Source organism: Callorhinus ursinus, unplaced genomic scaffold (genome assembly GCF_003265705.2).
Source record: "Callorhinus ursinus isolate GAN/ISIS: 27379988/994484 unplaced genomic scaffold, GSC_fseal_2.0 scaffold109, whole genome shotgun sequence".
NCBI classification, from domain to species: Eukaryota; Metazoa; Chordata; class Mammalia; order Carnivora; family Otariidae; genus Callorhinus; species Callorhinus ursinus.
Window position 1 is genome coordinate 119,921 of NW_027397171.1, and position 13,743 is coordinate 133,663.

At 40.8% G+C, this 13,743-nt stretch overlaps 1 protein-coding gene across 1 annotated transcript in view; it reads left to right on the forward strand.

Annotated features, from left to right (window-relative positions):
• ZKSCAN8 (zinc finger with KRAB and SCAN domains 8) overlaps nt 1-8,963 on the forward strand; it is a 35,418-nt gene extending 26,455 nt beyond the window's left edge. Inside the window, exons 8-10 of the mRNA XM_025858520.2 lie at nt 1,912-2,867; nt 4,459-4,553; nt 8,690-8,963. Of these exons, the coding sequence (XP_025714305.2) occupies nt 1,912-2,661 (750 nt within the window). The 3' untranslated portion in view covers nt 2,662-2,867; nt 4,459-4,553; nt 8,690-8,963. The remainder of the gene's footprint in view (nt 1-1,911; nt 2,868-4,458; nt 4,554-8,689) is intronic.
• The last annotated feature ends 4,780 nt before the right edge of the window (nt 8,964-13,743 follow it).

The window sequence follows — 13,743 nt, forward strand, 5'->3', positions numbered from 1 at the left end:
GACTGAGCCACCCAGGTGCCCCATAGACAAATTTTTTAAAGTTGTTTTTTTTTTTTAATTTTTTTTAAAGATTTTATTTATTCATCAGAGAGAGTGTATAAGCAGGGGGAGAGGCAGAGGGAGAAGCAGGCTCCCCGCTGAGCAAGGAACCCGATGTGGGGCTCGATCCCAGGATCCTGGGATCATGGCCTGAGCTGAAGGCAGACGCCCAACTGACTGAGCCACCCAGGCGTCCCTGAAGTTTATTTTATTTTTTAAAAGATCTTACTTATTTGAGAGAGCACAAGGAGTGGGGAGAGGGAGAAGCAGGCTGCCCCCTCAGCCAGGAGCCCGACATGGGCCCAAGCTGAAGGCAGACACTAACCCACTTAGCCATCCAGGTGCCCCTTAAGTTTATTTAAAGTAATCTCTACACCCAACATGACCCCAAGATCAAGAGTCGCATGCTCTTGTGACTGAGCCAGCCAGGCTCCTGGCATAGACAGATTTTTAAATAAAATTTTTAGAATAGTTTCTGGGTACTCTGGACATTTTAGAGTTATAGAAAGATTTTGAAGATAGTACAGAGAGTTCCTATATACCCCACACCCAGTTTCCCGTATTAATACCTTACATTAGTTTAATATACTTATAAATACTGAATTACTGTTGATTATTATTAAAATCCATACTTTATTCATATTTTCCTCATTTTTATCTAATGTCCTTTTTCTGTTCCAGGATCCCATGTAGGATAGCGTATTACTTTTAATTGTCACATCTCCTTAGGCTCCTCTTGGGTGTGATGGTTTCTCAGACTTCACTTGTCTTTGAGGACCTTGACAGTTTTGAGGAGTCCGGTTTTTTTGTAGAATGCCACTCATTTGGGATTTGACCGATGTTTTTCTCATTATTATACTGCCATTAAAGGTTTTGGGGAGGAAGACCTCAAAGATGAAGTGCCATTCTCATCATATCAAGGGTACATACGGTCCACTTGCTACTGCTGAGACATAAAACAATTTGTAAAATGAAAGAGGCAGAGAGGAGATAATTTATGTAATTTGAGTTTGCGGCAGAAGTTTTATCAAGTTTGGAGACAATTGGGTTTGTTCCCAGGGGTAAGAGAGAGGTCACAATCCACCAAGCTTCTGCATGTTGGTCTGAACTGTAAATATGGAACGGGCCAAAGGAGCCCCGTTCTTTGGAGAGGTGAGGGGTCTGTTGTGTCACAGTTCCACGGGAGACAGAGCATCCCTGCTGGCCAGGTGTTGTCCTGCCCCATCAGCTACAGCCGTGGTGTAGCAGGTGGAGCTGCTTTTACCCCCGGTTTCTCTGACAGCCTGCATAGTTGGACTTCCGTGAGTGGTAAAAACACAGCTGTCAGCGATGTTACCAACTTATTATCTGTTGGATTTCTGCTGCTTTTGCTTTCTCTATCCTTCATCTGCTCTACTGTCTACAGATCTCTTCAGTTCCTGTCTTGTGTCCCAATTTAGTTAAATATGATAAAAAGTCTGTCTAAGTAGGAACTATGTATTATTTTTATATTCACTTATATTTCAGATTCTGTGCTTTAGATACCTTTATGAAGGGTAAATTTTAAATAGTTTGAGTCAGATGTTCATTCTGTTAGTTTTGTGATATGTTACGGTATAGAGACTAAATAAAACATTTGATCTGGCTGTCATACAAGTGGTGTGTCCTGGGTTTATCAAACATGTTTGAGAGTTCTAGTTAAGTCTGTATCCTGCCCTGTTGCTTTAGCAGCAGGGAATAAATTACAGTTGAAAGTTTGTTCGTTATTATTTCAGGAATCAAGGCCAGAGGTATGAATAAGGTGGCGATTCTGAAGGGAAGATTTTTGTAAGGATGGACCCACACCAGCAGATTGCCAGCATATATAAGAGGGATACATTTCAGATTCCCAAGTATGAAAAAACCTCTCAGTATATGAACCAGGTACAAAGGCCTGAGGACAGGCCCACAGACGAAAGACGGTATACATGTAGTGAATGTGGAAAGAAGTTTGCTCAGAGCTCAGGCCTTGTTCGACATCGGAGAATCCACACTGGAGAGAAACCCTATGAGTGTCATCACTGCGGAAAAGCCTTCAGTGTGCGCTCAACCCTCACTGTGCATGAAAGAATCCACACTGGTGAGAAGCCCTATACTTGTAATGAATGTAGGAAAGGCTTCAGTGTGAGGGCACACCTGATCATCCATCAGAGAATCCACAATGGAGAGAAACCCTATGAGTGTAATGAATGTGGCAAAGCCTTTAGCGTGAGCTCAGACCTTATCAAACATCAGAGAATACACTCTGGTGAAAAGCCCTATGAGTGTGACAAGTGTGGGAAAGCCTTCAGCGTGAGCTCAGCCCTCATCAAACATCAGAGAATCCACACAGGAGAGAAGCCGTATGAGTGTAAGGAGTGTGGGAAGGCCTTCTACGTGAACTCCGCCCTTATTAATCATCAGAGGATTCACTCTGGAGAAAAGCCCTATGAGTGTGGAGAATGCAGGAAAGCATTCAGCCAAATCTCCACCCTTATCCATCACCAGAGAATCCACACTGGAGAGAAACCGTATGAGTGTGATGAGTGTGGGAAAGCTTTCCGTGGGAGTTCAAATCTTACCAAACACCAGAAAATACATGCCAAAGGAAAGTGTCTTCAGTGATTTATGTGGTGAAGATATTCCAAAGGCCTTTTTTGTATCAGAAGTTAACACCAAAAGAAGGGTATGGTAAAAGTTAGTGTTTTAATTGATACTTGGTCCCTTAGAATATTGAAGAAGTGAGAAGTCAATGAAAATGACTCCAGAATGGTGACTAGTTAAAGTTCTAAAATCACATCTACTGAGAATGCCACTTTACAACTCATAAGGTAAAGCCATTTAAATATATACTATAATGTAGTTTGTTTTGGTTTAGTAAGAGCAAACGTCAGTAATTCAAGCATTGTTTTTATTTTTCTCATGTACAAGCCTTTTGTTTTTGCTGCCAGTATTATGGGTGAAACCTATTAAGTTTTGAAATCAGAAGTAGTGTTGATTGGTGGGACAGGAACCACATATTCTCATTGTTTCTGGAAATACTAACCAATTGGTTTTCCTTTTTTTGCCTTGGATGTACCTCTGTTCTCTCAGGAGTGATTAGATAGTTGGGTTAGTAACTTCCTTGGCAGAGGGTACACTGCCTCTTTTTAGGTAGGAATCCAGTAGGTAATTCTTCAGGGTCATTCTTGCTTTGCCAACAAAATCCCAGGCATTTTGACTTACTGATCCAAAAAACCCCTACACTTGACGGAGCTTTCTGAACTAAAAACAAAAACAAAAAGCCTTTCTAAAAGCTTCAGGTGCTCCAAACCCTTGCATTTGGTGTTTCTCAAAGTGCAGTGTGGCATCTGCAGATTCAAGAGGGTATGAGGATGGGACTAACTTGGAAACTGTTGAGTTGGCATTGGTTTTAGGATGACTTTCAAGGATCTATTTGAGTGACTCCTTGAAGCTTGATGCCTCGTATCAACCAAGAGTGTGGTAGATTCGAGAAGTGGTAGAAAGTTATTGAGTTTACTTTGGAAAATGTCTTTTTTATGTCTGTGGAAATCCCAGAAGAGCTGTTCATCAAACTATACCCTAGCTTTCTAACCCCATCCCCAGGCCTAAAACCCAGAAGTTATATATGCACATATGAAACTCAGGAAAGAGATCTGGACTTTAAAATTACTTTGTTACTATTTTTTTATATTAATAGTGATTTCTAACTCCTGGGTAACAGGCCTGAAATTCTTTTGGTCCCTGAAACTAAATCCCTCGAGGTTGAAGATGAATACCAAATTGATGGAAAATGCAGATTGATTTGGTCCACAGTGTGGATAGGCAGAAGGAAACATTCTCTGGGAAGGTGAAATGATGTTCACTCCTCAGAGTAGGATGACTCTGTGTTGTAAAGGGATGCACAGTTCCCAGGATTTCTCACTTCAGTCCAGTCAGCCCATAGATACACTGGGGTCCATGAAGCTTTGCACCAACTTGTGCCATCAATCACTGAGGTCCAAGATGCATGTGGAAAAGCACATCACAAAGTCTCTGGTATTGAGATAGTGCTTAACCCCTCTGCCCGGGTAACTGTAGACATGGACATGGGGGCTGAACACAGAAGGTCATGGTTATGGCGCTCAAATTGAGGAAACAGGACCTCACCTGGGGCATGGGGCATGCTAGAGAGAGTGAGGCACATACCTAAAGGCAGAAATTGAGGGCCTCAGCAAAACTCTAGGAAATTGTCTTTGCTATGCTGGATTGAAAGTGTGAATTCCTTTGCCCTGCTTCTTTCTGCCTTTTGACAGTTGAAGGAGACTGGTTGCTCCTTGCTCTGCCCTAGAGAGAGTTCCCTGCCACCCTGTTTCTGTATTGTTATCATTAGTGTTTTTAGTGTTTACCTCTTTGGCCCCAAATGTCTTGGTTTGTCCCTAGGGTGGAGGTTTGCAGACAGACTCTTCAGGGATCAGCACTGAAGAGATGCTATATCCCACCCCAAACCAGCACAGCTGAATCCTAAGCAATAAGTGGTGAGTATTCTGAAGACTTTGAAGGAGCAGATATTCTGGAGAAAAAAAAAAATTTCTTTTACTGAAGAATATAGTGTTAGGAGATCAGGATGCATGTAACATGGTTATTTCTTGTGAGCTCAAATTAAGGTGTTAATGATCATCTGTTGTGGGTTGGGCCTTGTGCCAGGCACTAGGAATACAAAGATAAATGAAAAAATCACCCTGCTGTCCCAGGGCTTACAGTCGGTTTGGGGACAGGGGGAAGGGAGCAGATAGGAAACAGTAATTACAGTGATAAAGCCACTAGGTTTGTACAGAGGGCTTGGCACTGAAGGTGTAACAACCACTGGTGGAAGGGTTGAAAAGTCCTCAGAGAAGGGAAGAAATCTTAGAGGAAGAGTGAGTTCTTCAGCCACAGGAAAAGGGACAGGAAGATACATTGGGAATCACATGCTAAAAGGTACGTGTGTGTGGGCACCTGCGTGGCTCAGTCGGTTGAGCGTCTGCCTTCAGCTCGGGTCATAATCCTGGGGCCCTGGGATCGAGCCCCGCACAGGGCTCCCTGCTCAGTGGGGAGTCTGCTTCTCCCTCTCCCTCTGCTCCTACCCCCGCTTATGCGGTCTCTCTCTCTCTCAAATAAATAAATAAAATCTTAAAAAAAAAAAGGTATGTGGGGGGAAATGAGGGAGGTTTTCACTGATTATAGAATACAGTAGGGAAATAGTGACAGATCACACTGAAGACAGCTGGGGGCCAGACTGTGAGATTCCTTGTTATCTATGCTTGAAAGTGTGAAACATCCTCTCTGGGCTAGTGTTGAAATGTAGTGAGAAGTGCATTTTACCTTGTAACTCTATGCCATTGTTGGGAGGAGACAGCCCTTGTTGGGCCTCTTGCACTCCTGCATGTCCTGCTGGCTAGCACGGCAGGACCCTGGCCACACTCTTACCCAGGCCGCTTGTTCGTATTGTTTATGCCCCTGCTAGCCTTGAGAGATGAGGTCATCTCTCTTGGACAAAAAGTAGATAAGCTCACTGTGTGCTTATTGGTTGGTTGGTGTTCTTTATGGAAAATTCATGGATAGATGCCTATACATGTTGTAGGAATTATTTACATATTCTTAATGAGAGTCCCTTTCACAGAAAATACAAATACCCTTTTCAACTCTATGGCTTGCCTTTTAATTTTCTTAATAATGATGCCTTTTGATGAGCATTAGTTTTTTAAATTTATTAGTCCAGTTTATCTTTTTCTTTGTATCTTTTTGTTTGGTGTATCTTTTGAAGAATTCTTTCTCTGCTTGCGATCATGAGGCTGATCTATATTTACTCCTTAAAAGTCTTACAGTTTTGGGGCACCTGGGTGGCTCAGCTGATTAAGCGTCTGCCTTCAGCTCAGGTCATGATCTCAGGGTCCTGGGATCGAGCCCCATGTAGGGCTCCCTGCTCAATGGGGAGTCTGCTTCTCCCTCTACCTCTGCCTCTCCCCCCTACTCATGCTCTCTCTCACTCTCTTGCTCTCAAATAAATAAAATCTTTAAAAAAAAAAAAAAAGTCTTAGTTTTGCTTTTCCATTTATATCTATAACCCATTTAAAATTGATTTAAAAAAATTTTTAATTCATTGTAGTTAACATGCAGTGTTCTATTTGTTCCAGATGTACAATATAGTGATTTGGCTGAAATTGATTTTATGTATGAATGAGGTAGTTAAATTTCATTCTTTTCCCATGTGAATATCCAGTTTATCTTGCATCACTTATAGGAAAGACTCTCTTTTTCCCCCACTGTTGTACAGTGCTCGTTTGTCATATATCAATAGTCCATATATGCGTAGATCTGTTTCTGGTTTCCCTGTTATGTTCCATTGGTTTATTTGCCTTTCCTTGCATGAATACCACTTTTTCCTAATTATTGTACCTTTACATTATGTTTAGGTATTCAGTGGAACAAATCATCTTACCTGAGGAGTCTAGCTTCATTTCTGTGTGTGATTTTTTAGACCTGATTATAGGCAATTATAAATGCTTTACCCCTCGTAAGGGGAAAGCTGCCCTCCCACACTAGTCTTTGAGGCACAGCTAATGCATGCAGTCTGAGTTGCACGCAAGGATTCAAGACTGCCTGGACAGTAGTGCTCTTAGACATCTCTGTCTAGCCCAGGCACCTCCATCTGGAGGCCTATCACTGGGGGCCTTGCCTAAGCAACTCTGCCAAGACTCCCTTATTGGGGTAAAGGGAACTTGAAGACACTTTTCCCTACTCGGACTCAGTAGTCAGTACTTTTCCATTCCCAGCCTTTTCCCCTCTTCTTCCTCCTGGCCCCCAGGTCCATAAAATGACTGGACCCTTTTGTTTAGTGCTCTCTTGGCAGTGAGACAGTCCCCACACCTGTGCTGATTCACCTAACCCTCGCCTGGCACTGTTCATGGATTAAGAAGGGAACACTGCAGCTGCCAGCACTTTGTCTTGTGGAGCGTCTTGCTAACACCAGTGCAGTAAGTCATGAAAGGCTTAGCTGTTACTTTCCTGTTTGCCTGTGTTAACTGACCACTGCGACACCTGGCAGCTGGTGCGCCGAAGTGCTGTGAAATGGTACAAGTTGACTTAGGCTACTTATGACCAACTAGATTTGTATTATGTTACCAAAACTGCCTCCCCACCCTGCCCTGTTACTGCCCCAAATCTCAGTTACTTACAGTACAAAACATTTTCTTGTTTATGTTGTGTGTCAGCTATGGGTCAGTTGCAGCTCTGCAATACATTCTCTCCACTCCGGGATCCAGGCTTAAGGAGGGAAAGAAAAACAATGGTAGGGCCACACAATGGCTTCTACAGCATATACTCAGGAGGAGTGTATGTTGTTTCCACTTATAGTTCATTAGCCAAAGCAGGTCAAATGACCAAGCTTCTTAACTATATGGTGGGGGAAAAAGATCCTTACAAAGATGGCAATAAGTAACTAAGAAAATCTTCCATGGAGATAGTATATCTACCATGATGGCCAATATTTATGGAATACTTTCTATGCCAGGGCTTTTTCTGAGTGCCTTATATGTATTTTTTTCTCAATAAAAAACAATGATATGAGATACATACTACTATACTCCCATTTCACAGCTGAAGAAATGGAGGAACAGTGACATTAAAAACTTGGTCATTCAGCTAGGCAATGATCGAACCAGGAATTGAAACTGGAAGTCTAACCTGACAATCTGTTCTCTTAACTACTAACTGTAAAATGAGAGTTTTAATATGAAGGTTGTTTATGTACCACATTGGGCTCTAAGAGCCAGTGTCTTACACTGGTAAAAACTTTAAAGGTGAGATCCAAGAGCCCCGTGAGATCTAAGAGCCCTTGGTCTCAACCTGTTTTTAACCTCTAAGTAACTGTATTATACTAGACAAACACCACCTAGCTAGGCCTCAGTTTCTATATATAAAGGAGACAGGCTAAATAGTCTCTGATATCCCTTCCAGCTTTGAGACTTCTATAATCTCTCCAGAGAGAAAGTAAAATGCTTTGTTGATGTGATGGCCTCTCTAATCTGCTTTATATGTTGTTATGTTCACAGGGGGTCTTGAATAAGTGTTGCGTCTCCTTCCCAGTCCCTTCCTCCTATTTTACTTCTCCTGTTTTACATTAGTGATATCATACTAACAGTAATAGCTTCCATTTATTGAGACCTAGTCTGTGCCAGGTACTTTTTTAAGCTTCTTAGGTTAATTATTTCATTTAAAAAATATAGATGCTATATTTAGAAAAGAACAAAAGCTGAAGAAAATGCTGTAAACATCCATTTTTGAGAACTTTTAAAAAAGCACAGGAAAGGGGCTCCTGGCTGGCTCAGAGGAGCATGCGACCCTTGATCTTGGGGTCATGAGTTCTACCCCCATCTTGGGTGTAGAGATTACTTTAAAAAATTAAAAAAAAAAAAAAGAACAGGAAAATAACCCAAAGAAAGGAAAAAGAAGAAAATACTAAAGAGTAGAAATTAATGAAAAAGCAAGTATATACTCTTATTTAGAACTTCCACATATAAAAAGCCATGTTTTAGGTGATTTCTCTCTGTAGGCTGCTCTCATTTGTTACATTTGACTTCGTTCTGCCTCTAGGGAAAAAGATGCTAATTTCATGATCAACCGGTTCTTTCAGATGGTGACTCCTGGCCCTAAACAAGGAGTCCATTTCAAAGCAGAGTTTTGCAGAATTCCACCGCCAAGTGAGGGAGAAGCCCCTTGAGGAATCAGCTTACGGTGCTTCAAGCCAAGCCAGAGTATCTCTCTGATAAAGGGACCTAAGACACTTGGGAGAATTTGCCCTGGAATTCACTTCTGTCACTGCTCTGGGAGTGGGAAATATTCCCTTACCTTGTGTACAATTTCTACTTGTAATAAACTAATAAAAGAAGCAGCTGCTCAGTCTAAAATGAGTGATCTAAAAATATCTCTCCCTAATAAACCATGGAACACCAGTGGTCCTGACTAAGCACCAGCATGTCCAGACTTGAGGAAATCCTATGAGTATTCTCAGCCTGAAAAGACCTTCAGTGTAAACCTAAGGCCCATTACACTACACAACAGAGAAGCCATTCCTGAAGAAGAGTCCCACCAGAGTAAAGAATGTGGCAAAGCCTTCAGATACTGGACTGGTCTTGTCAGATAGCAGAGAACTGTTGGGGATATCTTCAGTGTCATAAACATTCCATGTGAGCTCAAGTCTCATTAAACATAGATTCCCTTTGGATAGGAGCAAGTAGGGAGGTCTTCATTTGGAAGCAGTGCTTATTACCAGAAAACCCATAAATATAAAAAAAGTGGGAAGGCCTTCACTAAAATCAGTCTTCTGTATCGGTAAATCCACATTGCAGCAAAACCCTGTATGTGTGACTGCTTTGGGGACACTTTCAGCATTACCTCAATTCTTAAAGTGTATTAAAGATTCCATACAGAGAAAAGCTCTTTGAGTGTAAGTGATTTGGAAAAGCCTCCAGTCAAAGTTCAGATCTTACCAAACATCAGTCTGCATTGGAGAGGAGCCTTATTCCTGGGACAGGTGTGGGAAAACCTTTCAATGAACTCATCTCTTACCCGACATCAGAGGATACAGAACAAATAAAAACCTCAATTGTGAAATAATGTGGTAAAGGTACAGGACTTTTTCAACATAAAGCATCACCATTAAGAAAAAACTCAATTGGGGCACCTGGCTGTCTCTATTGGAAAAGCATTTGATTCTTGATCTCAGGGTCGTGAGTTCGAGTCCCACATTGGGTATAGAGATTACTAAAAAAAAAAAAAAATTGCATCAATCATTTTAGCATTATTTTATGGAATTACAGATAAGTGCTATTAGAGACTGTCAGGTCACTTCATGGGCAAAGTTGAAACATATCTATGACAGATCTCCATGGGATTTAACTGTCTTTGTCACAGCTTTCATTTTCTGTAGTAAAGGTAGAGAATAGGGAGAAGTCTTTATAACTATTCACAACCTTTGGTGATTGAAACATTATTTATTACATTTATTTTCAGTTTGGAATTTATGATGCTAATTAAAATAGTTTTTCTACAAATGATTTTGACATTGATTCCTCTGATGCATCAAGTATACCATTTGTACCAGACTTATTCCCTTTCATTTTTATAGTGTTCATAGATCTAGGAAATGCTGCAAATATCTGTGGTTAGGTAAATCGTTTCACAGAATTTCCTACCCCTTTGGGAAGAAAAAAGAGAAGTGTGGGTGGGCCACGTGAACTTATTTGCTAAATAATGGACTATATTTACCTCGTTTGCTTTTGCATGTCTAATATATGGAATAGTGACCGATACGGAGAAGGCTTGGAACATATGCTCCTTGAAGGACGCCTTGAAGTGGGTGGTTATCAAGTCAACCTGAAGAGGGAGCTCTAATAGTTGGTCATAGGATCTGCCCCCTTCCCAGGCCTGGTCCACAGATAAGCTTGGGTACTCATTATGGATTTGTTATGAACTCAGTTCGTGGTGCATCATAATCATTGGTCTGTGTATGGCCTTTCGTTTTTATACATTTTACTTTTATCTCTACTCACATTCCAATCCCATTTCTCCCAGTTTCCTCCACTCACCCTTATTTAAAAAACTGGTGTGTTCTATTTCATTCTGTGGCCATTCTGCTTTTTGAAATCACTTAATTATGAATTCATTAATTACTATATGCAGATCTAATCCTTTAACTGCTCTGTAGTGCTTACTTAGTCATTTGTTCATTCTTTTAATGAAAGCTATTTAGGGTTTTAACCAACTTCGGCTCTGAACACCTTTGGGGGTGTTTTTTCTGGGAAACAGGAGTGAAATTGCTGGGCCACAGGTTATGCACAGTGTAAATCTCACTAGCATGTATTGATTCCTGTTCCTTGTGAACTAAGGGACTTATCTGGCATCTTAATCTGATCGTGATATCACCTTTTCCACATGGGTTTTCAAGAGCTGCAGACTTCCAAACCAGGTAGGCACCTTCTCATCTGGTGGCAGCTTGGGCTGAGGCAGATTTCCAAAATAGGAATAAAATGAAATTTCAACTTCAAAAATAATACCTGACTTCTCAGGATCTGGTGATGCAAAACTTGATTCTGCTACTTAAAATACAGTGTAATCAAAAGAGCTACATACCAGACCATGCTATGGGCAAAGGGGAAATAAAATCTTTTCTATCTAAGAACATCCCAGAAAGGGAGTGTAGGAGATGCAAAGGTGCTGACATATTGGAGGAACAGCTCGGCTGATAAGAACAAGAAGAAACATGGGCAGAGATAAAGAGAGGGCCTATAGCAATGAACTTGTAGGCCAATTTATAGACTTTGGTTTTTACCCTGAGTGAATTGGAAGGCTTATTGCAGGATTTTGAGCAAAGATGTGGCATAATCTGTCTTAGGCTTTGAAAGGATTCCTCTAGCTGCCTTGTGAAGAGTATACAGGGACAAGAGTGGGAACTAGAACAGTTAGGAGCTATCAAGGTAATCTAGGCAGAAACTGTGTCTTTGGACAAAGGTTTAGATAAGCAGAGGTGGTGAGAAGTGATGGATCCTGATTACACATTGAAGATCATGCCACGAGGATTTTGTGAATGGATAAGATCAAGGGAAAGAAGAAACAAGAATGACAAATGGGATTGGACAACTGGAAGAAGGGAGTGGTCTTAGCAGTGATGAGTAATTACCACTTAATTTTTGAACCAATTAAGTTTGGGGTATATATTAGTACCTCCCAGAAATTTTGATGTTTGAGAAAAGAGGAGGAACATTCTCAGCACAGTCTGCCTCTCAGCCCAGATCAATCTTCAGCCACACATGGCTGAGTCCCAGGTGAAAGCCTTTTATCATAGGCAGTTCCCCTCTCCTTCCATCCAGACACTCCTAAAGACCAAGGGCTTAAGAAAGCAGTATTTTCTCACCCACATTTTAGAAAGGACTTAGACTTAAATTGCTGAATGACAGACATCCTGAAGTTGTCTGATTTAAACCTATAGCATGAGATAAACTACCAGCCTCAGAGTTATGGCAGATCAGTTCTAACCTCCAAGTCCATGGTTTCTTAGGAAATATTACCTGTGGTATATTCTTGTCTTTTTGAAGGACATTTAATCAAATTAGTTATATGTAAATGTTCTCTTAAGTTAGAATGTTAAAATAGGAGTTGGAATGGAAATCACCTAACAACTATTCACCCTGCAAAAACATGCACGCAGAATTCTGCTTCCAGTAATGGTGGACAAAGTAATATAGACCTATTCTCCCAACTGAGAAGTGGGAAAGCTGGGCAAAATGCTTTTTTTTTTTTTTTTAACATTGTATTTATTTATTTGAAAGAGTGTCAGAGAGATAGCGAGAGAGAGCACCAGTGCGGGGGGTGGGGGGGGGGAAGCTTAACCGACTGAGTTGTCTGCCTTCAGCTCAGGTCATGGTCCTAGGGTCCTGGGATTGAGCCCCACATCGGGCTCCCTGCTCAGCAGGAGGCCTGCTTCTCCCTCTGCCTGTTCTGCTGGCAGCTCTCCCTGCTTCTGCTCTCTCTGACAAATAAAATCTTAAAAAAAAAAAATCTAAAGACATCAAAGAACTAATTTGAGAGTAAAATTATGGGCAAGAAGATATAGATTGAAGGAGATTATCCCTTCTTTGGGCATCTTGATTCTGCAAGGGGTACCTGAGAGGGTGAGTCATACTTTTGATAGGTTCACAGAGGAAAAAAAAATTGGATTCTGGGTACTGCCAAGGTGGGGGTTAGTGCTGGCAAATGCGCTCACTCTCGTGTGTGGGACCCCTAGAGACTGCACTCAAATTATAACCCCACAGGGGGCTGCTGCTCTGCTCTGAATCTTAATCTATACAGTGGATTTAAGTGATTCCATAGTGCCAGTGCCCTCAGGTACCAAGAAGTCCTCTCTATAAGGACATGATATTCTCTTTGCTCTCAAATTATTTCTACAAGCAATTGTACAAAAACAATTTAAAAAACCAGGCACATGAGAAGAAAAATGACACAAAGAAAATCCAAGAGAAGCAATTGCTAGTAGAAACACATCTGGGAGTCCAGATGGACTGGACAGAGATTTTAAAATGACAATGCATACAATGTTCAAACATGAAAGATAAGATTAAGAATTTTAACAAAAAATGGGGGACAATGAAAAAGAACCATAACAATTCTGAAATTGAAAAACAATAGCCGAAATGGATACATATAACAGATAAAACATAGCTGAAGAAAAAATTAGTGAAGTACATAGTTGAGAAGAAAATATCTTGAATAAAGCATAAAGGGACAGAAAGAATGGTCTACATAGGAAAAGGTTGAGAGAGAAAACAGAGATCCAAAATATTTGTAAGTAAGTTTGAAGGAGACATGAGTAAAAGTGGGGGAAGACAGTATTTAAAGAGATAGTAGGTAAGAACTTCCTAAAATGTAATATCAAACACAGATTCAAGAACCATATGAAACTCAAAAAGGATAAATGAAAATACTATTTATATACATCATAGTAAAACTGCTAAAACTAAAGACAAGTATCTTAAAGGTAGCAAGAGGGAAAAAAAGAATCTTAAAGGAGCAACAATAGCTTATTTCTCAACAAAAGGATTTGAAGCCAGAAGACACTGAAATGACATCTTCAAAGAGCCGAAAGTAAAAAAAAATGCTACATAGATGTCTCTGCTTAGCAAAAAGTTCATT